This window comes from Capra hircus, unplaced genomic scaffold (genome assembly GCF_001704415.2).
Source record: "Capra hircus breed San Clemente unplaced genomic scaffold, ASM170441v1, whole genome shotgun sequence".
NCBI classification, from domain to species: Eukaryota; Metazoa; Chordata; class Mammalia; order Artiodactyla; family Bovidae; genus Capra; species Capra hircus.
Window position 1 is genome coordinate 211,283 of NW_017189807.1, and position 22,467 is coordinate 233,749.

Here is a 22,467-nt window from a genome sequence, read left to right on the forward strand (position 1 = left end):
ACAAAGGAGAAAAGATAAAAGTAACATATGACTTCTCCTGAGAAACTATGCAAACAAAAAGAGAATGGAGGGAAATATATAAAGTGTTGAGAGACAGAAAAATACCAACCTAGAATTCTGTACCTTGTGAAATTATCATTCAGAAGTAAAGGAGAATTAAAGTCTTTTACAAAAAAAATAAAACTTGAGGGGATCTGTTGCCAAAAGACCAGTCTTGAAAGAAATATTTTAATTAATAAATTTATTTTAGTTAGAGGCTAATTACTTTACAATATTGTGGTATTTTCCGTACATTGACGTGAATCAACCACAGGTGTTAAAATGTTCTTTAGTGAGAAGAAAAATGATATAGGTGAAAAACTTGGATCTATAAAGAAAAGAGCACTGGAAACAAAATAAAGGTAAAATAAGAGTTTTTATTTTTCATATTCTTAATCTAACATTTAAGTTTATTCAGTATAATAATAGCAGCAGTGTAATATTTCTATATATGCTTATGTATACTTATACGTAAGTGAAATTAATGACAATAATGACATAAGCAGTGGTAGAGAGGGATTAGAATTATTTTGTTATTAAAAGGTCCTTGCAGATAAAGACAAATGCTCTGATATCACTTGCATATGGAATATAAAAATAAATAAATATATATATTTAAAAAAAATAGAAACAGATCACATATATATAGAACAAACTAGTGATTACCAGTGGGGAGGGGTGAGGTAGAGGTATACGGGTGTCTCATGTATGTAAGTCTGGTTCACATTCAAAACTCAATTAACCAGTTTTCTTTTCAGTAAAAAAGGACAATTGATAGCTTCCTTATGTACTTGGCGAAGTGGAAAGCACCATTGAAAGCACTAGTGAAGTAGAAGGTATATTTTAAATTAGCAAGCTGTAACTTAAACCAAGGAAATTATAAATATTATACATATAGCCCCCAAATATCAGTTTTCTCTATTAAGAATATTCCCTAGGAATTTATTCTAAGAAAGGAAACAAAGGAATATATAAAGATATTCATCAGAGCATTACCAATGATGGTGAAATACTGGGAGTAGCCTAAATGTCCAGCAATAGGGGATTGGCTAATCAGGTTATTCTTTGACTATGTTAAGGAATGTTATACCTCTATGAAAATTCATGGTATCTTGTTAAGTAAGAAAAAGTGCAGATTACAAAACCTATGGTTGTATGGCCGTACTTTTGGGTTATGTCAAAATATATATAATAAAAATTATATGTAGACAAAACATGAACAGTAATGGTTACTGAATGGATATAGTATAGGTAATTTTGAGGGGTGATTTTTTATGTTCTTACAGTTTTCTTTATAAAGAACATACAACTAAATTATTAGAAAAAAAAACTCACTGTAATCCATGATATTAGTGGATTTCCCCAGTTGCTCAGTGGTAAAGAACAGTTCTATGAAGTCAAATCCCTTATGACTATACAGTGGAAATGAGAAATAGATTTAAGGGACTAGATCTGATAGACAGAGTGCCTGATTAACTATGGATGGAGGTTCGTGACATTGTACTGGAGACAGGAATCAAGACCATCCCCAAGAAAAAGAAATGCAAAAAAGCAAAATGGCTATCTGAGGAGGCCTTACAAATAGCTGAGAAAAGATGGGAAGCAAAAAGCAAAGGAGAAAAGGAAAGACATACCCATTTGAATGCAGAGTTCCAAAGAATAGCAAGGAGAGATAAGAAAGCCTTCCTCAGCGATCAATGCAAAGAAATAGAGGAAAACAACGGAATAGGAAAGACTAGAGATCTCTTCAAGAAAATTAGAGATACCAAGGGAACATTTCATGCGAAGATGGGCTGAATACAGGACAGAAGTGGTAGGGACATAACAGAAGCAGAAGATATTAAGAGGTAGCAAGAATACACAGAAGAACTGTATAGAAAAGATCTTCACAACCCAGATAATCACGATGGTGTGATCACTCAGTTAGAGCCAGACATCCTGGAATGTGAAGTCAAATGGGTCTTAGGAAGCATCACTATACACAAAGCCAGTGGAACTGACGGAATTCCAGTTGAGCTATTTCAAATCCTGAAGGATGATGCTGTGAAAGTACTGCACTCAATATGTCAGCAAATTTGGAAAACTCAGCAGTGGCCACAGGACTGGAAAAGGTCAGTTTTCATTCCAATCCCAAAGAAAGGCAGTGCCAAAGAATGCTCAAACTACCGCACAATTGCACTCATCTCACATGCTAGTAAAGTAATGCTTAAAATTCTGCAAGCCAGGCTTCAGCAGTACATGAACCGTGAACTTCCAGATGTTCAAGCTGGTTTTAGAAAAGTCAGAGGAACCAAAGATGAAATTGCCAACATCCTCTGGATCATGGAAAAAGGAAGAGAGTTCCAGAAAAACATCTATTTCTGCTTTATTGACTATGCCAAAGCCATTAACTGTGTGGATTACAATAAGCTGTGGAAAATTCTGAAAGAGATGGGGATACCAGACCAGCTGACCTGCCTCTTGAGAAACCTATGTGCATGTCAGGAAACAACAGTTAGAACTGGACATGAAACAAGAAACTGGTTTAAATAGGAAAAGGAGAACATCAAGGCTGCATATTGTCACCCTGCTGATTTAACTTATATGCAGAGTACATCGTGAGAAACGCTGGGCTGGAAGAAGCACAAACTGGAATCAAGGTTGCCAGAGAAATATCAATAACCTCAGATATGCAGATGACACCACTCTTAATGCAGAAAGTGAAGAAGAACTAAAGAGCCTCTTGATGAAAGTGAAAGAGGAGAGTGAAAAAGTTGGCTTAAAGCTCAACATACAGAAAACAAAGGTATGGCATCTGGTCCCATCACTTCATGGGAAATAGATGGGGAAACAATGGAGACAGTGGCTGACTTTATTTTTCTGGGCTCCAAAATCACTGCGGATGGTGACTGCAGCAAATTAATTAAAAGACGCTTACTCCTTGGAAGGAAAGTTATGACCAACCTAGACAGCATACTGAAAAGGAGAGACATTATTTGTTAGCAAAGGTCTGTTTAGTCAAGGCTATGATTTTTCCAGTGGTCATGTATGGATGTGGGAGTTGGACTATAAAGAAAGCTGAGCGCTGAAGAATTGATGCTTTTGAACTATGGTGTTGGAGAAGACTCTTGAGAGTCCCTTGGACTGCAAGGAGATCCAACCAGTCCATCCTAAGGGAAATCAGTCCTGAATATTCATTGGAAGGACTGATGCTGAAGCTGAAACTCCAATACTTTGGCCACCTGATGTGAAAAACTGACTGATTTGAAAAGACTCTGATGGTGGGAAAGATTGAGGGCAGGAGGAGAAGGGGATTACAGAGGATGAGATGATTGGATGGCATCACCTACTCAATGGACATGGGTTTGGGTGAACTCTGAGGTTTGGTGATGGACAGGGAGGCCTGGCGTGCTGCGGCTCATTGGGTCGCAAAGAGTCGGACACGACTGAGCGACTTAAGTGAACAGCTTTCTTTATAAAAAAAAACATACAACTAAGTTATTAGAAAAGAACTCAATGTAATCCATGACATTAATGGGTTTCCCCAGTTGCTCAGTGGTAAAGAATCCACCTGCAATGCTGGAGACACAGGAGACGCAGCTTTGACCCCTGCCTCAGGAATATCCCCTAGAGGAGAGCATGGTAATCCACTTCAGTATTTTTGCCTGGATAATTCCATGGACAGAGGAACGTGGTGGGCTACAGTCCATAGAGTCACAAAGAATCTAATATAACTGAAGTGACTTAAGCATGCGTGCATGTATCACATTAATAACCTAAATATAAAAATACCATATGTTCATATCAATAGATGTAGAAAAAAAGCATTTTACAAAATCTATTACCCATTAAAAAAAAAAAACAACAGTAAATGAGTGATGGAAGGGAAGTTTCTCTAGTTGATAAAAAATATCTGCATAAAAACCTCACAAATAAAATTCTTTTTTTTAATATTGAAGTATAGTTGATTAACAATGGTGTCTTAGTTGCATATGTACAGCAAAATGATTCAGTTATACATAGACATGTATCTATTCTTTTTCAAATTCTTTTTCCAATTAGGTCGTTACAGAATATTGGGCAGAGTTACCTATACAGTAGGTCCTTGTTGGTTATCCATTTTAAATGTAGCTTGAAGCTTTCTTGTTAAGGTCAGAAACCAGGCTAGGCTATCCCCTCTCACCCCTCTTTCTCAACATTGTATAAGAAGACCTAGGTAATGTAGTAAAACAGAAAAAGGAGTTGAAATATATACAGATTGGGAAGGAAGAACTAAAACTGCCTTTTACCTCACAGATGACATGATTGTCTGTCAAAAATCTGAGTCAATTAAAAAAAAAAACCTCACGGAACTAGTAATCTATTATAGTAAGGTTTCAGGATACAGGTTACTAAACAAAAGTCAGTTGTTTTCCCGCCAGAGTCCTCTCTTCATTTGATTTTTCAGGCAAGAATACTCGAGTGGGTTGTCATTTCCTCCAAGGGATCTTCCTGACCCAGGGATCAAACTGACGTCTCTTGGGTCTCCTGCATGGCAGGCGGATTCTTTACCACTGAGCCACCTGGGAATACAAGTAGTGAAAAATGAAATTTAAAGTTAAATACAAAATACCATTTATATTAGCACCCAACAAAAATGAAGTACTTAGGTATAAATTGAACAGTATAGTTACAGATCTATATGAGAACTGCAAAACTCTGGTGAAAGATATCAAAGAAGAATTAAATGGAGCAATGATTCTGTGTTAATGCATGGGAAGACTCAATATTGTCATGCTGGCTGTCCTTCCCAACTTGATCTAGAGATTCAATGCATTCCCAGTCAAAATCTCAGCAAGTTATTTTGTGGATATTGACAGACATATTGATTCAAAGTTTATATGAAAAGAGAAAAGACCCACAATGACCAGTGTGGTATTGAAGGAACAGAACAAAGAAGACAGACACTGCCTGACTTCAAGACTTACTACAATGGTGCAATAATCCAGAGAGTTTATTGACAAAGCTAGACAAATAGATCAATGGAATAGGAAAGAGAGCCCAGAAAGAGCCCCACATAAATATAGTAAGCTCATCTTTGACAAAGGAACAGAGGCAATACAACTCAGAATAGTGTTTTTTAAAAGAATGTAACTGAAAAACTAGACATCCACAAGTTTAAAAAAATGAATCTAGATACAGATTTTATATACTTCACAAAAATTAACTCAAAATGATTACAGACCTAAATGTAAAAGGCAAAAGTATAAAACTCATAGAAGATAACATATGAAAACATCCCTAAAATTACCTTGGGTTTGGCAGTGACCTTTTAGTTACAAGAAAAAAGATATGATCTGTGAAAGAAAGAATTAATAAGCTAGACTTCATAATAATAAAAATTTCTGCTCTGCAAAATATGCTATCAAGATACCAAAATGAAAAGCCACTGACTGGAAGAAAATATTTGCAAAAGACATATCTAATAAAGAACTATTATCCAAAATAAAGAACTCTTTAAATTCAACAGTAAGAAAAACAAACCATTTGAAACCGGGGCCAATGATGTGAGCACACAGCTTACCAATGGCAATACACCAAAGGTAGATAAGCATGTGAAAAAATACTCCATGTCATATGTTATCAAGGAAATTAAAATTAAAACAACAGTAAGATAGCACTATGCATCTATTAGAATGGCCAAAATCCAGAGCATTGACAATGCTAAATGCTGATGAGGATGTGGACAATAGGAACTGGTGTGAATCCAGTTGCTAGTGAGATTGCATTGCTGATGGAATTGAAAGATGATACTACTACTTTGGAAAACAGTCGGTCATTTGGCAGTTTTTTCCCCAATGCTAAACATACTCTTACCATACAATGCGGCAGATTGCTGTCCTTTGTATTTACCCAAATGAGTTGAAACCTCATATTTACACAAAAATGTGCGTATAAGTTTTTATGGCAACTTTATCATTTCCAAAACTTGGAAGCAACCAAGGTGTTCTTTAGTAGCTGAATGGGTAAACTGCGGTATTGAGTTGGCCAAAAAGTTGTTATAATTTTTGCAGACAGTGGAATATTATTTAGCGCTAAAAAGAAATGAGCTATTAGGTCATGAAAAGACATGGATGAACCTTAAATGTATAGCAGTGAGTGAAATAAACTAATCTCACAAGACTATATGCTGTATCATTCCAACTATATGACATTTTGGAAAATGCAATACCATGGAGGCAATAAAAAGATCAGTGGCTTCCAAGGTTTATGAGTAGAAAGAGACAAATAGGTAGACCACAGAGGATTTGGGGGGCAGTGAATCTCCTCTGTATGAAACAGTATTGCTGGATGTCATTATACATTTGTTCAAACCTATAGAATGTACAACACTATGAATGACCCCTAATGTAAACAGTGAACATTAGGTTGTAATAATGTGTCTGTGGTAGAGGATGTTGATAATGGAAGAGGCTGTGTGTGTGGCAGTGGGGAGGGGAATATAAGAGATATCTCTGTATTTTCTGCACAATTCTGTGAGCTAAAATTACTCTAACAATCTTTTTAAAAATAAAGATTTTCCAGCAGATAATAATTCCTTCTCTAATGTATTTTTATAGATAATTGTGTTCCTGATCTTCCATAGAATAACCATTTTCTTCCTAGAGCTTTTTGTTTCATGTATGCTTCATGATATACCATATATATATTTTCCCTTTATTACAATAATTTTTATTTCTATATTTCTTTTCACTTCTCTACTTCTGCATTGGTCAAACTTTACTATGGAGATCATTTTAATTTTGTCTACATTTTTCCTGAGATCAATATTTAGTATATTTTATGTTCTTTTATTGTCTCAAGGGTACATTTTATATTTACTTATAATTAACTACCATTACAAAATTGGAACTTAGAGATATGATAATCCAAGTTATTCCTGAAATAGTTTTAAAAATAATTTTGTTCCCTGGCTGGAAATATAGCAATAGGTAGAAAATTTAAGGTAAAGTAAGAATTATCTGTGAGCTTATGTCATTAATATTTTAACAGTATGTTTCCTGGTGACTCAGATGGTAAAGAATATGCTTGCCAATGCAGGAGGTGTGGGTTTGATCCCTGAGTCGGAAAGATCCCTTGGAGAAGGAAATGGCTACCTACCCCATTATTCTTCCTGGAGAATTCCATGGACAGAGGATCCTGGCAGGATCCAGTCCTTGAGGTCACAAAGAGTCAGACAGACTGAGCAACTAACACTTTCACTTTACTTTTTCTTTCCTTTTGCAGTGTTGCAAGCACCACTGACATTATCCAGCACTCATTTTATCTTTGAAATCCCATTACATAGTCTGGATCCTAATAACAGGGTCACAAAAACTCAGGTATGTATAAAGAATTGATGCAGTTGACAATTTTTTTTTCTGATTGTGGTTTTTACCTTATTAAGATGATTATTCTGAAGCCTGTGTTGTAAGAATATGTGTGTGTGTATATATATATGTAGAGAGAGAGAGAGCATATTTCTCATAAGTAATAATCAAAGTATATAAACACATATAAAGTCATTTAGATATTTATATTTTAATATAAAACTAAAATATAAAATAAATTGAATGGTTATCTGTTTTATACAAATAGAAGCTATGGTTAAAATTCACATGAAATATGTTTCATACAGGTGAGGAAATTAACTGAGAGGCAATAATATAAATTGAAAAAGTCCAGATATATGATATAGTCACTTCTATAATAATCTGCTCTGTTTTTCTTATTAGATATTTCTGCCTTTCTTCTAATTATGAATCCATCTGAAAAGATAAAGACATACAAAAGAAAGAAGCTCAGGCATACATTGTAGAAATTTGTATTTGTAGTGCTCCTTTTTTGTCTTCTATATCACTTTTCCTGCATTTGTGAATAGAATCCTTTATATTGTAAAAGACATTTTGCCGATGTATAATGTAATTAAGATTAATGATCCTGAGCAAGCGGGATTATCTGAGATTATGCAGGTGGCCCCAGTTTTATCACATGAGAAGTTATAAACAGAGAACTTTTCTTGACTGTGGTCAGAAGTTGTGATGACAGAAGTGAGGTCAGAGAGATGTGATGTTGCCGGTGCAAGGAGGCCACCAGCCAAAGAATATATCAGAACTGAAAATGTCAGGAAGACAGATTCTTCTCTAGAGCCTCTGGAAAGTATCATAGTTCCCCTATGATTTTAGTCTTGTGGTTTTATTCTTCTTGATTTTAGTCCAGTGATATTTGCATTGACCTTCTAATCAATAAGACTCTAATGTGACACGTTTGTGTTGTTTTAAACCACTGTGTGGTAATTTGTTGTGGAAGCAATAAAAAACCTAAAGTAAGCTGTATTAGCATCACACAGAATTAGCTATAACTATTTTAGAGAAAATTGAAATAAGAATTGGTTAAAATTGGTTGCTTCTGGGAAACAGGACTGTTGATGAGGAAGAGTTGAGTGGGCCAACTTTTTGATAAGTATATTTTCACTATTTGTATGAACTATGTACATGTATCATTATGATGAATTGATAAAGAAAAATAACACAATACTAAATATACTTGGAGAAGGAAATGGCAACCTACTCCAGTGTTCTTGCCTGGTATGTCCCATGGACAGAGGAGCCTGGGGGCCTGCAGTCCATGGGGTCATGAGAGTCGGACATGACTTAGCGACTAAACCACCACATGTACTAAATTAATTAACCATTGTTTCTCCCTTGATGAGTGCTATCCTATTATTAGGATAGGATATAGAAAGAAGTGGATTGTATTTTGGAGCTACCATTTCCTCAAATTCAGAATGAGAAAAATGAGGCATTCACATAACTAGTATGATACCATGCCCACCTTCTGTGTTAAGAAAAAAAAACAGATGTTTTCTTTACAAGGTGCAAAGGAACTTCCTTACAGAGTACACAAATATTACGACTAAATAGATGTCTCAGTACATACAGACATCTCGAAATAAAATTGACTCTTTTAAAATCCTGATTATTTTAAACCAATCATGCCTTGAAAGAAACAAAGTATGCTATTTTATTGTGGTGATGATTACATAGATCATTCTATACTCTTCAAATTTTGAAGAATAGGGTTTTTAAAAACCTGGTTGAAGGTTTTATTTTCATAACGATTAGCACTGGAAAGATGAGTCTGCATACAAGTCATGTACATAGCTCCCAGATTCACAGGAACTTCACAAAGACAGTGCAGAGAGATTTGGCATACACTTTACACAACTTTCCCTAGTGTTAACACCTTATACAACCATAAAACATTTTTTTAACACTAACAAATTAGCATTAGTAAAATATTATTAGCTAAACAACAGACTGTATTCAGATTTCACCAGTTATTCACTAAGGGTCTTTTACTGCCCAGGGTCCAATCCAGCATACCATATGGCATTTAGTCTCTTCTATTACATGATAGGTTCTCAAACTTGCTAATATTTTATGACCTTGTTAATTTTAAAGAATACTGTCTGGTGGTTTTTTTCAGAATGTTCTTTAATTTTGGTTTGTCTTATATTTTTCACCTGACTGGTCTCCATTCGTATTTTCTATGGACTTTGGGGAAGAATGCCCCATAGGTGAAATGTTCATTTTGTCACATCATGTGAAAGGAGTACATGTTATCAATAAACACACCGTGTTTCTCTACTGTAAAACTGGAGAGGCTATTTTTCCCCTTTGCACTCCCTATACTGTGGAAGTGAGTCATCAATTTCAGCCCAAACTCAAGGGGTAGAGGTCAAGCTCCACCTTCTGGAGGGGACATTTATGTATATTATTTGGAATTTTTCTGTAAGAAAGGTTATTCCCTTCTTCCCTCCCTTAATTTATTTATTTGTCAGTATGAACCCACATATATTTCTTTCCTACTGTCAGTTTTAATCCGATGTTCATTTTTGCGTATGCTGCTAACATTGTTCCAACTTTGGCTATTAGAACGTCTTTTAGATTGACCCTTTGACCTTCTCTTGTCCTTATGATTTTTAAACATTTCTCTTACTTTCTATGACTACAAAATGGTCCAGGGTCACTTTTATTTTAGTTGTTCTAGCTCTTGAGTCAACATTTTCTCCAAGAAACCTCAGTATCTTTTATGGGAGGATGGTATTTAGAAAACAAGGTCTGTATACAAGGTGTGCTAGCTGTTTCTGTGGTGTCACATGTTCTAGGTTCTTTTGGCAGATAGTGCCAGGAAATATTTGTATGTGTAAAAATCCATGAATACAAATATATTGGTAATTTTTCTATCTATCTACCTGTCTATCATCTATTTATATCTACTATTTCCTGTCTACCTGTCTATCTAAACATGAGTTTTAACTGATAGCTCTTACTCTAATCCTGTACCACAAGGTTCATTCCATCTTTCTCTCTTGTTCATTTTTAACTCTTCTCTGACAATGAGAAGTCTGACTCTCTTATTTATAATGTATTTACTAATTTTTTAACCCTGGTGTACTTAGTAGAAGTTTCAGGATTTTTAACCTGTACTCTGTTAGAATTATTAACATATTTTCCAACTAGAGTACAGTGTTTATAAAGAGTATCCTTTTGTCTTTAGCTTTTTATAGTTTCCAGTCAAAACACGGTTTTCCAGAATTACATAGGCCATTCTTTACCCAGTACCTTCAGTGAGGTTACTTCATTCTTTTGTGATATAATTTGTCACAGTCTTCAATCCATCCTGGGATCCCCGACATCTTGGTTGATTCCTTTTAATTTTCATATCTTTAAGTCCACTCCTTGCAGTATATAATTGTTTGGGTTTTTGGAAATTGTATAGAAGGGTTTACCACTTCAATGCCATATAGAAGAGTTTTATTACACTGAAAAAATCTCTCTATAACCCCTTGGCAATTAACTACTTCTCCTTCCACCAACATTTGGCAGCAATTGATTTTATTTTCCATCCACAAAATTTTGCATTTCCAGACTGACAGGTAATTTAATTATATAATATGTAGAGATTTGGACTCAACATCTTTCACTTAAAATTAAGTAAATATGTCATATTCACTTATGTTTTTACTTGAATTAATATTTTACTTGTTTTATCACTGAATTTTATCCTATTATATGGCTGTACTACAGTTTGTTTATGCATTCATTTGTTGATAAAAACCACATTTGTTTTGACTTCCAGTGGTTGGTGATTATGAACAAAGCTATTGTAAACATTCACATACAGATTTTTGTATAAACATAAATTTTCAATTTACTTAGGAAAATAATTAAGACTAGATTTACTGGGTCATTTGGTAAATGTATGTTTAGCATTATAAGAAGCTGTCAAACTGTCTTCCAACATGAGTGTACCGATTTGCACTCTACCATCATGAATGAAGGTTCTTGTTACTCTGCATCCTTTCTAGCTAGCATAGCTCCTTTGAGTACTTTCATAGTTGTTAACAGGCTATGAACATATTCATGTACCTCTTTATTTGCCTAACATTCACTTTTAAAACGTTTTATCTGTGATTACCACTTTTAATTGCTTACTTTGTGCACAGGACCATCAAGTTGCTATGGCAATACAAACTAAATTTTAGATTGCGTATTGTAATCTTTATAAATTCCTTCTTTTATTTTTTTATGTGTGAACAGAATCTGGTCTTACATAATACTTCAAGAAAAGATGTGGAGTGGAATTTGGATATTAGAAATACTGGCAAACTTTTCAAAGATGGTATATTCAAATTTAGCACACTCAGTGGAACTCTGCAACCAAATGAAGAATGCAATGTTGCTGTAAATTTCTGTCCAAGTAGGTACTTTTTTCCTGTATTTGTTGTTATTTCTATATCAGTTTATCATTCACATATTTTATTTTACTATGTATATGAAACTTTATATTATTATATGTACTTAAAAGAGTTTTAAGAAATTTCTTACTAAAATTTTGTAGTAACTATCATTATAAATGACTCCCTTTGATCCTTTCCTCCTGGTGTTCATGCTGTTATATACTCCCCTCCTACATCAAATAAGGTTAATATATGACTTGTGGGATATTATGGATGTGATGGTGTCTGACCTCTAAGGGTTTATCAGAAAAGGCATTGCAACCTCTGACTTACATGGATTGCTTGCTTTGGGGAAAGCTGGCCAGAATGTTTGTTTATCTATATTTCTACTTTCCTGGTTTTTTTAATTGCAAAAATATAACTGTACCTTTTCTTTCATTAAATATCTATTTGAAAAACTTTGGAAGCTTTACACATTTTAATTTTCTAATGAACTACAGATTATTTTTTCTAGTTTCTAGAAAAAGGCATATAATTGAATTTTTCCCTTCAAGAATAATATGCTTTCCCAGCAATCATGGTGTTTTTTTATATGCATCACTATATAAAGAACAAAAATATCGCCCCCTCCCCGAATTATCTTGGTACTTTGTTGAAAATCAACTAACCATAAACATGATTCTTTATCTCTCTTAGTCTTAGAGAATGGCTTGTGAAGTATTTTATTCCCTTCATTTCTATTTTTGTGAAGATTGATATTAATTATTCATGAAGTGTTTGGTAAATTCCACCAATGAAGTTGTTAGGGCTTTGGCTGTTCCATGTGGGAAATGTTTTGATTTCTACTTTGATCCCTTTAAGTATATTCATATTTTATATTTCTTCTTTCATCAATTGAAGTAGTTTGTATCTTTCTAGAAATTTATCCATTTCTTCTAGGTTATCTGTTTGTATATAGTTGTACATTGTGTTCTCTTATAATTCATTTATTACATTTCTATAAAGTGAGCATTTTCCCTTTCTTATTCATGATTTTTGAATCTTTTCTTTCTTTTTTCTTGGTCATTCTTGCTAATGATTTTTAAAATTTGTTATTTTCAAAGACCAAATTTTGATTGCCTATTTTTTTTCCTTTGCTTAAATTCAATTAATTTCTGTTCTAATATTTACTATATTCTCTATTCTGCTTTGTTTGGCTGTAATTTTTTTTCTTATCTCTTAGGGTGCAAGGTGTTAGGTATTGATTTGAAACATCTTTTTATATATAGACATTTATAGCTATAAATTTCACTCTGAGCACTGATTTAGGTATATCACATAAATTTTGGCATGTTTTGTTTTCCTTTAAATCTCAAAGTATTTTTTTAAAATTTACCTTACCATTTCTTAACAATTAGTTTTTTGTGGAGTGTGGTATTTAATTTTCATGTATTTGAGAATTTCCCATATTTCACTTTACTATTGTTGTATTTTTATTACATTGTTGTTGCAGAACATACTTTATATGGTTTTAGTCTTTTTTTAATGGAGTTAAGTTGCTCAGTCATGTCTGAGTCTTTGTGACTCCATGGACTATACAGTCCATGGAATTCTCCAGGGCAGAATACTGGAGTGGGTAGCCGTTCCCTTCTCCACAGGATCTTCCTGACCCAGGAATCAAACAGGGGTCTCCTGCATTGCAGGTGGATTCTTTACCAGATCACCTTATACCCTAAAATATGATCTACCCAAGAGAATGTTCCACATACACTTGAGAAGTTAATGTATTTTGCTTTTCTTAGGGGAAATGTTCCATAGATGTGTGTTAGGTCTACTTCATTTATGATGTTGTTTAAGTTTTTTTATTTCTTTAGTGATCTACCTACTTGACTTTCCCACAATTGAGAGTGGTGTGTTGAAGTTTTATAGGGTTGTTATTTAATTATTTATTTCTCCTTGCAATTCTATCAGATTTTTCTCAAGTACTTTGTGGCTCTGTTAAGTATGTATATGTTTATAATTGTTTTGTATTCTTGATGGGCTTCCCTGATAGCTCAGTTGATAAATAATCCACCTGCAATGCAGGAGACCCCGGTTCAATTCCTAGATTGGGAAGATCCGCTGGAGAAGGGATAGGCTACCCACTCCAGTATTCTTGGGCTTCCCTTGTGGCTCAGCTGGTAAAGAATCTGCCTGCAATGTGGGAGACCTGGGTTCGATCCCTGAGTTGGGAAGATCCCCTGGAGAAGGGAAAGGCTACCCACTCCAGTATTCTGGCCTGGAGAATTCCATGAACTGTATAGCCCATGGGGTCACAAAGAGTTGGACACAACTGAGCAACTTTCACTTCACTACTTCACATTTCTTCTTGATAGCTTATCCTGTTATTAGTACATATAGCACCCTTATTTATCTATAGTAGCAATGGCACCCCACTTCAGTACTCTTGCCTGGAAAATCCCATGGACGGAGGAGCCTGGTAGGCTGTGGTCTGTGGGGTCGCTAAGAGTCGGACACGACTGAGCGACTTCACTTTCTTTTTTCACTTTCATGCATTGGAGAAGGCAATGGCAACCCACTCCAGCGCTCTTGCCTGGAGAATCCCAGGGATGGCAGAGGCTGGTGGGCTGCCGTCTATGGGTTTGCACCGAGTCGGACACGACTGAAGCGACTTAGCAGTAGCAGCAGCAATTCTTTTCTTAATATTTATTTTCTGTTGTTGTTACAGTCACTGCAGTTCTCTTTTTAGTTACTACTTGCATGTATATTATTTCTCTGTCCTTTTACTTTCAACTGAATTGTTTTTTGAATCTAAAACTGTCTCCTGTAGATGACATGGATTTGGATTGTTTTTATTTTTATAATTTATTTATTTATTGGCTATGCTGGGTCTTTGTTGCTCTGTGAGCTTTCTGTAGTTTAGAGTGAGAGATACTCTCTAGTTGCAGTTACATGGGCTTCTCATTGAGGTGGCTTCAGTAGCTGAGGTGTGAGGGCTCAGTAGCTGTGGTTCCTGGGCTCTAGAGCATAAGCTAAATAGTTGTCAGGGAAGCCCTGGATTTTTTTTTTTTAATCTAAATTTTACTTATCTCAGCCTTTTCATTGCTGTATTGAATTACTTTACTTTTACTAATTAATTACTAATGAAGCAAAGGAAAGATTTACTTCTTTTTGTTATTTGTTTTCTATATGTCTTTTAGTTTAACATTTAACTTCTCTTGTTTCTTTCATAAATTTTGAGGTATTTTCATGGTGATTTTCCTGAAAAATACAACTAACACCTTAGTGTTTAAAATTTAATTGAGATTAATACCAAGTTTTTGTTGATAGTATGCAAAAACTTTGCTCCAGTATAGCATCCCCGCTTAAAGCTCAATATTCAGAAAACGAAGATCATGGCATCTGGTCCCATCACTTCATGGGAAATAGATGGGGAAACAGTGGAAACAGTGGCTGACTTTATTTTTCTGGGCTCCAAAATCACTGCAGATGGTGATTGCAGTCATAAAACTAAAAGACACTTACTCCTTGGAAGGAAAGTTATGACCAACCTGGACAGCATATTAAAAAGCAGAGACATTACTTTGCCAAACAAAGGACCGTCTAGTCAAGGCTATGGTTTTTCCTGTGGTCATGTGTGGATGTGAGAGTTGGACGGTGAAGAAAGCTGAGAGCAGAAGAATTGATGCTTTTGAACTGTGTTGGAGAAGACTCTTGAGAGTCCCTTGGACTGCAAGGAGATCCAACCAGTCCATCCTAAAGGAGATCAGTCCTGGGTGTTCATTGGAGGGACTGATGCTGCAACTGAAACTACAATACTTTGGCCACCTGATGTGGAGAGCTGACTCATTTGAAAAGACACTGATGCTGAGAAAGATTGAGGGCAGGAGGAGAAGGGGACGATAGAGGATGAGATGGTTAGATGGCATCACCAATTCAATGGACATGGGTTTGGGTGGACTCCGGGAGTTGGTGTTGGACAGGGAGGCCTGGCATGCTGCAGTTCATGGGGTCACAAAGAGTCGGACACAACTGAGCGACTGAACTGAACAGAAAGATGCCTTGTGCACAGATAACCTAGGAAATTAAGTCTAACCAATACTAGTCTTATTACCTAACCCAACCCACTCCCCCACGCCCCCACACCCCATCTGACCCCATGAGATCAGGTTGAGTCTGTATTCTAAAACGACACCTTCTCACAGCTTCTTGCCCTTCCCTATTCTGCTTCCCTCCTTTACCCACAGGTTCCTCTGAGAGCACTCCCTCAGTAAATCACTTGCACCTGGATCTCTCGGACCCTACCATGTTTTACACTACTGGCAGTCTAATACCTGTTATTAGCTATGTTAACAGTAGAAAAGGCAGTATAAGAACCTGTTACCACTTTTAAGGTCCTGAGCATTCGTTAAGCTGTATGTTTGCTCTCAGTAATATTCTGTAAGACAGTGTTGCAGTAAATCTACATCCAGCATACCTTTCATCCTGGCCTGGTATATTCAGTGTAGATTTATAGGTGAGAGAGAAGACATCAGATACTGTGATTTGTAGACTTTAAAAATCTTTTTTATTTTTTATTCCCTCAATTTAGAACTCTGAAAATATGATAGAAAACATCAAATATTCCCTGCAATCTAAAGTTTACTTTGTAAAACTTATTAGATCTCATTGTCTATTTCTGTGAATTTCTTCTTAGTTTCTAATGTGTCTGGTACTAAAAGAAATAGCATAAAAACTAGTCCAGCCAAAGCTACCATCTGTATTTCTATTCAGAGATTTTCTTTTATGTCCCTAATGAACATTTATATCCAAATGAAGTGGTCTGGATCTTTTAGATGGAAATAAGAAAAATTTCCATTTGACTTTTTTTTCAGTATGAGACTGAGCCCATGCAGTCAAACCTGTTGGTTCCCTCCATAAAATACAATCCTAACTCTTAAAAAATTAAGCATGCCTATAACAGTTTTAAATAAATTACCTCTTAGATGAGAGAGAAGGTATACCTGGGCTTAAAAACATACATTATTGAAGCCACAGTGGTCTTAGGAGCCTCATTCTCCATTACCTCAGAAACCTTTAAATTTTCTGAAACCCAGAAATAATCTCAAAGCAGGCCATTCAAAATTCAGAATTCAGTAAGTTTCTTAATTCTAAAATACAACATTGAGTTCATACTCACAAGATCATATTTTTCTGCCTTTGAGATTTATGCTTGGAGATTTGAGTCTTAAAAGACATTGGCACCTTGCAGTGATGGCACCTGTTGTCTGAGACCAGCCTGCTGCCTCTGTGCTGAGCCCTTTTCTCCAGCACAAACTGCCTTTCCTCCTGTGAGTTGCCATGTGGTAATTTCCTATCTTTTCCTACGAAGTGAGATTAACCAGTTAACCCTAACAGCCTTTCATAAACCTAAAAATCTGAGAGAAAGCATGTTCATTTCCTCTCAGTATATCCTTTTCTCAGTAGTCCCCTAAGATCCTTATGGCAGTTATCTGACCTCATCTTCATACTGCCTGTACTAAAGAGATGGGTAGCTCCTGTTAAGGCACAGAAAGCAATTAAAAAATAGAAGACCTATTGTACTGTGTCCCCAAGGTATATGTATTTTCCCATAATAATGAAAACCTGTTTTAAGGGAACATGCTCTATTTCTACACAGAGTGCTCTTTAAAAGAGTTTTATTTCCATGACACCTCATTACATGTCTTAAGTTCCTTAGCAGGATAATTTCAGTTTCCAGGTAATCTATTCTGCTCCACTAAACCGTAACTTTATAGTACATCTTAATATTTAGTAAGGTTTAAATTATATAAATTTTTTGCTGTGTGTGCACTAATCTAAAATACTTTTAAAATGTTTTTCTTTCATTAGAACAGCCTAGAGAATACACAGCTGATATCCCTATTCATTTAAACGATAATCCAGTTTGCTATCGAATGTTACATCTGGTTGGAGAGATAAAATCACCCAAGTTATTATTTGTTCCTCCTTTCGTATTTTTCACTCCTGTTCCTTTGGATGTACCAGCTGTGATGGATGTCAACATTTTACCTCAGAACTATTTCAGGTAAACACCTAATGTGAATTCACCACATCTTCTTCAAGTACTTTTTTGTTTCTGTATGTGTTATACGAGTCATGAGCAATGTCTGACTGTTTCTATAGATGGAGTGAACTTTTAAAATAGTTACTGTACACTTAAATTAAAAATACCCCCAAGAGCTCGTTTAGTTATCTCAGTTTTTAAATTTTCTTATACAAATTTTTGATATGTCTAATTTTGTGATTTAAGAAGCAAGCTTAAAACTTCAGTGTATTACTTTTCTTTTACTCTGTGATCAGTTACCACAGATCTAGTGCCTTTTATTTATTTATTTTTTTTAAAATGGTGACTCTCTTTATTTATTTATTTATTTTTAAAACTTTTATTTTTACTTTATTTTACTTTACAATTCTGTATTGGTTTGCCATACATTGACATGAATCCGCCACGGGTGTACATGAGTTCCCAATCCTGACCCCCCCCTCCCACCTCCCACCCCATATCATCTCTCTGGATCATCCCCGTGCACCAGCCCCAAGCATCCTGTATCCTGTATCGAACATAGACTGGCGATTCGTTTCTTACATGATAGTATACATGTTTCAGTGCCATTCTCCCACATCATCCCACCCTCTCCCTCTCCCTCTCCCTCAGAGTCCAAAAGTCCGTTTTAAAACATGAATTTGTTCTCAAGTTTCATCAGTGGTCAGTAGTCCAGGTTGGTTTAGTGTTCACTGCTTAAGATCTCAGTAGGCAGCAATCAGGCTTGGACTACAGCAGCACACCATCTGTGGCTCAGTCCTCCTCCAAGTTGGCAGAATTAATCCTTGTAGTTGTAGGACTCAGACGTCATTTTTTGGCTGGCTGCTTGGGCAACTCTCAGCTCTTATGGGCCACCCTAAAGTCCTAGACATGTGGTTCCCTTCTTACAATGTGGTATTTAACTCATTGAAAGCCAGAAGTATACATACCATCTCTTTGACTTTTCTCTCTCACCTGATTAAATTTGATTCACCCATGATTGTCTCCCTTTTGCTTACTCAAATTCCATTAGCTAGGGATCTTCATTACATATGGAAGGTCCCTTTGCTATTGCCATATAGCATAACTTAATCATCAAAGTAATGTCTCATCATATTTATAGGTTCTGCCACCCAAGGAATGGGAATTATGCAGTTTATACACCAAGGAACAGGACTCTTGGTGGCCATCACAGAATTCTACCTATCATAGTGCACATGCTATAGAGAAATGTCATCTGTTTGTATTTTTTAAAAATTGATAAACAGCTCAAGCCCCAGTACTCTATTGGACTAGATACATTATGAGTCCTCACATTACAAAATAGATAGAGCGTGTGTGTGTGTGTGTGTGTGTGTGTGTGTGTGTGTGGTGTATAAAACTGTTGGAGTACTGAGAAGTGTGGGAGGTTTCTAAAGGACTGAGAGCAAACGAAAACAATACATACTTATAAGCTGAAACCAGAGTAGGAGTGGTGAACTGGATTAACATACCAAATGTAGGCTTGTTTTTAAATCTTAAGACAATTTCAAGATAGGAAAACTTAATCTCAGATTCCTGGATTAATCCAGGGACACTGGAAGAGGCTAAAATGATTCCGTGTCAGTAAGTCCTTCTATCTTTCAGTAGAAACAAGCAAATCTTCTCTAGATCAGTGGTTCTTAAACTTATATATTATATATATATATATCAGAATTTTCTGATGGATTTTTCAGAAGCAGAGGTTATTACATATTATATCTAGAATTTATGATTCAGTAAGCCTGGAATGGGATATAGTAATTTGAATTTCTAATAAGTTTCCAAATGATATTGATACTCCTGTTCACAAAGTGAACAGGAATTTCTACTCAAAACGAAGCCATCCTCAATTTTGGCCTATATTTCAGTTTTCACAGATTGCTAACAACCAGACGGGGCAGTGTCAAGCATTACAAAACTCACCATAACTTAGAGTCAGCACAAAGAGTCTTAAGATTTAGACTCTTAAGTAATTCAGATGTTGGATTTATCAGATATAAAGTATAAATAATTTGTTAAAATAAAAGATGGCATTATAAAAATTAGTAATTAACATGGGATTGTATAATATAGATTGGAAAATGAACCAAATATAACTTTTAGAAATTTTAAAATAAAGCATGTAAGGTTAAATTTTAAGGGCATCCATTAAACCTAAACATAAAAACAAACAAAACTTCAGTTAACTTTACAAGAGAAGCACACTTTTTAAATGAAGGGGAAACTGAAACAAAAATGATGGCAAAAACTCAAAATAGTTGAGTGATGCAATGGAATGTAAATAAATCGACCAGTTAAAAGACAGAGACTCTTAGAGTGAATAAGAAAAAATTCCAACTTCCTATTTTTAAAAGTATTTATGGACAAATGTAAGGACAAAAAGATTAAAATATAATGGGGTTTCTAAACTTCAGAACTCTTGATATTTTGAGGATAATAATTCCTTTTTTTTATTAAAGTCTCTCCTATACTTTGTAGGATATTAAGCAGCCTCCCCCCAAACCCAGTGGTTGTGAAAGAAAAAAAATACTAATAAAAGTCTCTACACATTGCTACATTTCTCCTTGGGAGCAAAATCATTCCTAGTTAAGAACCACCAAGTTAAAATATTGATTAACATTACATTAGAATAGTGATTATGATCATTTCCATAGATGCAGGAAAAAAAAAAGCATTTGACAAAATTCAAAAATAATTTATTATAAAACTCTTAAACAGTAATAAAAGAGAAGTTATTTAAATTGGCAAAGTTTTCTGTCATAAACCTAGAGGAGACATTATTATGGATACTGAAATATAAATTACCTTTAAATAAAATAGAAGAGGCAAGGATGCCTATTATCACTGTCTCTCAAACATGTTTTACTAGAGAACCTAGTCCATGCCGGAAGTTAAGAGAAATAAAATATGTGAGGATAGGAAAATAAGTTTCAGAACCAGCATTATCTGTTGATTAGGAGATTTTCCATATAGGAAATGAAAAGAATGTATATGTAGATATTTAAAGCTATGAAGATCATTCATCAAGATAAACAAATGTAAGTCCAGTATTTAAAGTTCAATAGTATTTCAGCACACAACATTTAGAACATCCAACTGTAAAACTATTATCCTTAAAAACATTAACAATTGAAGGTAATCGGAAGAATTGTATGTGACTATATGGAGAAAATTTTAAATCTTAAATCGAAGAACTCATAAATAAATGAAGATTTATACCATATTCATGAATTGTGATATTCAGGATTGTAAAAAGCACAGTTTTCCACAAATCAACTTAGATTTTTCATGCAACTGCAATAAAAATTCAAATAAAAATTTTCATCAAGATTAACAAGTAAAATTCTAAATCTTATATGGAAAAATCAAGGGTCAAGAATAGCCACACCACCCCTGAAGAAGAAGAAGGTGAGAAAGGCTTGCCTCCCCAAATACCAAGAATGAATCAATGTCACAGTGATGCAGAGATAGATTAAATGAGCAAAGGAATCCAGTAGACTTGAAAATGGCCCACACATGGACAGATACTGAGTATATGACAAAGGCAGTATAGATCTTTGGAGTAAAAGAGTACTATTCAATAAATGGTGCTGAGATAATTAACTGTATGAAATAGTTCAAACTGGATTCCTGTCTACTTAATACATGAAAATTTATTACATATCGATTAAAAGGCAAAATGTAAAAAATGAAACAATTTTAATGTCTGTGGGTAGAGAAAGATTTCTTAAACATGACTTAAAATTATGCTAACAGTAAAATAAATGATAAGAATTAACCAGAAAAATATCAAATAACAGAAATGTTGACAAAAAGTTTCAATAGATATTTCACAGATAAAATATAAAACATGAAAAAATATACAGTAATTAACCTCTTTGTAAACTTGAAAGTAAGAATTAGTGACTACAGCAAGATATCATTTTGCTTGTCCTAGGTAGGCAATCGTTAGGAAGTCAGGCTACCAGTTAGAGTATCAGTGAGTAAGAACACAATAGATAATACTATGTAAGGTGTAATATCTGCATATTTCACAGCCCAAAATTTCCACTTCACAGTATATAAAAGAAAAATGCATCAAGGAAATGCAAATCAAAACCAAAATGAGGTATCACCTCATACTTATCAGAATGGCTGTTGTCAAAAAGGCAACGAATAATAAGTGTTGCCGAGGATATGGAGAAAAGGGAACTCTAGTTTACTGTTGGTGGGAGTGGGCATTGCTACAGCCACTGTGGCACACAGCATGATGGGTCCTCAAAAAATTAAAAATAGAATTATCATATGACACAGTAATTCCACATCTGGGTATATATCCAAAGAAAATAAAAATGCTAATTCGAAAAGATATATGCACCCCGGTGTTCATAGCAACATTATTTATAATAGCCAAGGTATGGGAGCAACCTGAGTGCCCATTGATAGACTAATGGATAAAGAAAATGTGTGTATATTCTACATATTCAATAGAATATTATTTGGCCATAAAAAAGAATTGAATTTCACCACTCACAGCAAACATGGATGGGCCTGGAAGGTATTATGCTTAGTGAAGTAAGTCAGACAAAGACAGATACTGTATCTTTCCACTTATATGTAGAATCTAAAAAATAAAACAAGT

The 22,467-nt window shown here is 34.9% G+C and overlaps 1 protein-coding gene across 1 annotated transcript in view; it reads left to right on the forward strand.

Moving 5' to 3' along the window:
• LOC108634685 (cilia- and flagella-associated protein 47-like) overlaps positions 1–22,467 on the forward strand; it is a 132,425-nt gene that overhangs the window by 106,529 nt on the left and 3,429 nt on the right. The window contains exons 23-25 of the mRNA XM_018044760.1: positions 7,285–7,379; positions 11,643–11,802; positions 17,633–17,828. Coding sequence (XP_017900249.1) covers positions 7,285–7,379; positions 11,643–11,802; positions 17,633–17,828 — 451 coding nt within the window. The remainder of the gene's footprint in view (positions 1–7,284; positions 7,380–11,642; positions 11,803–17,632; positions 17,829–22,467) is intronic.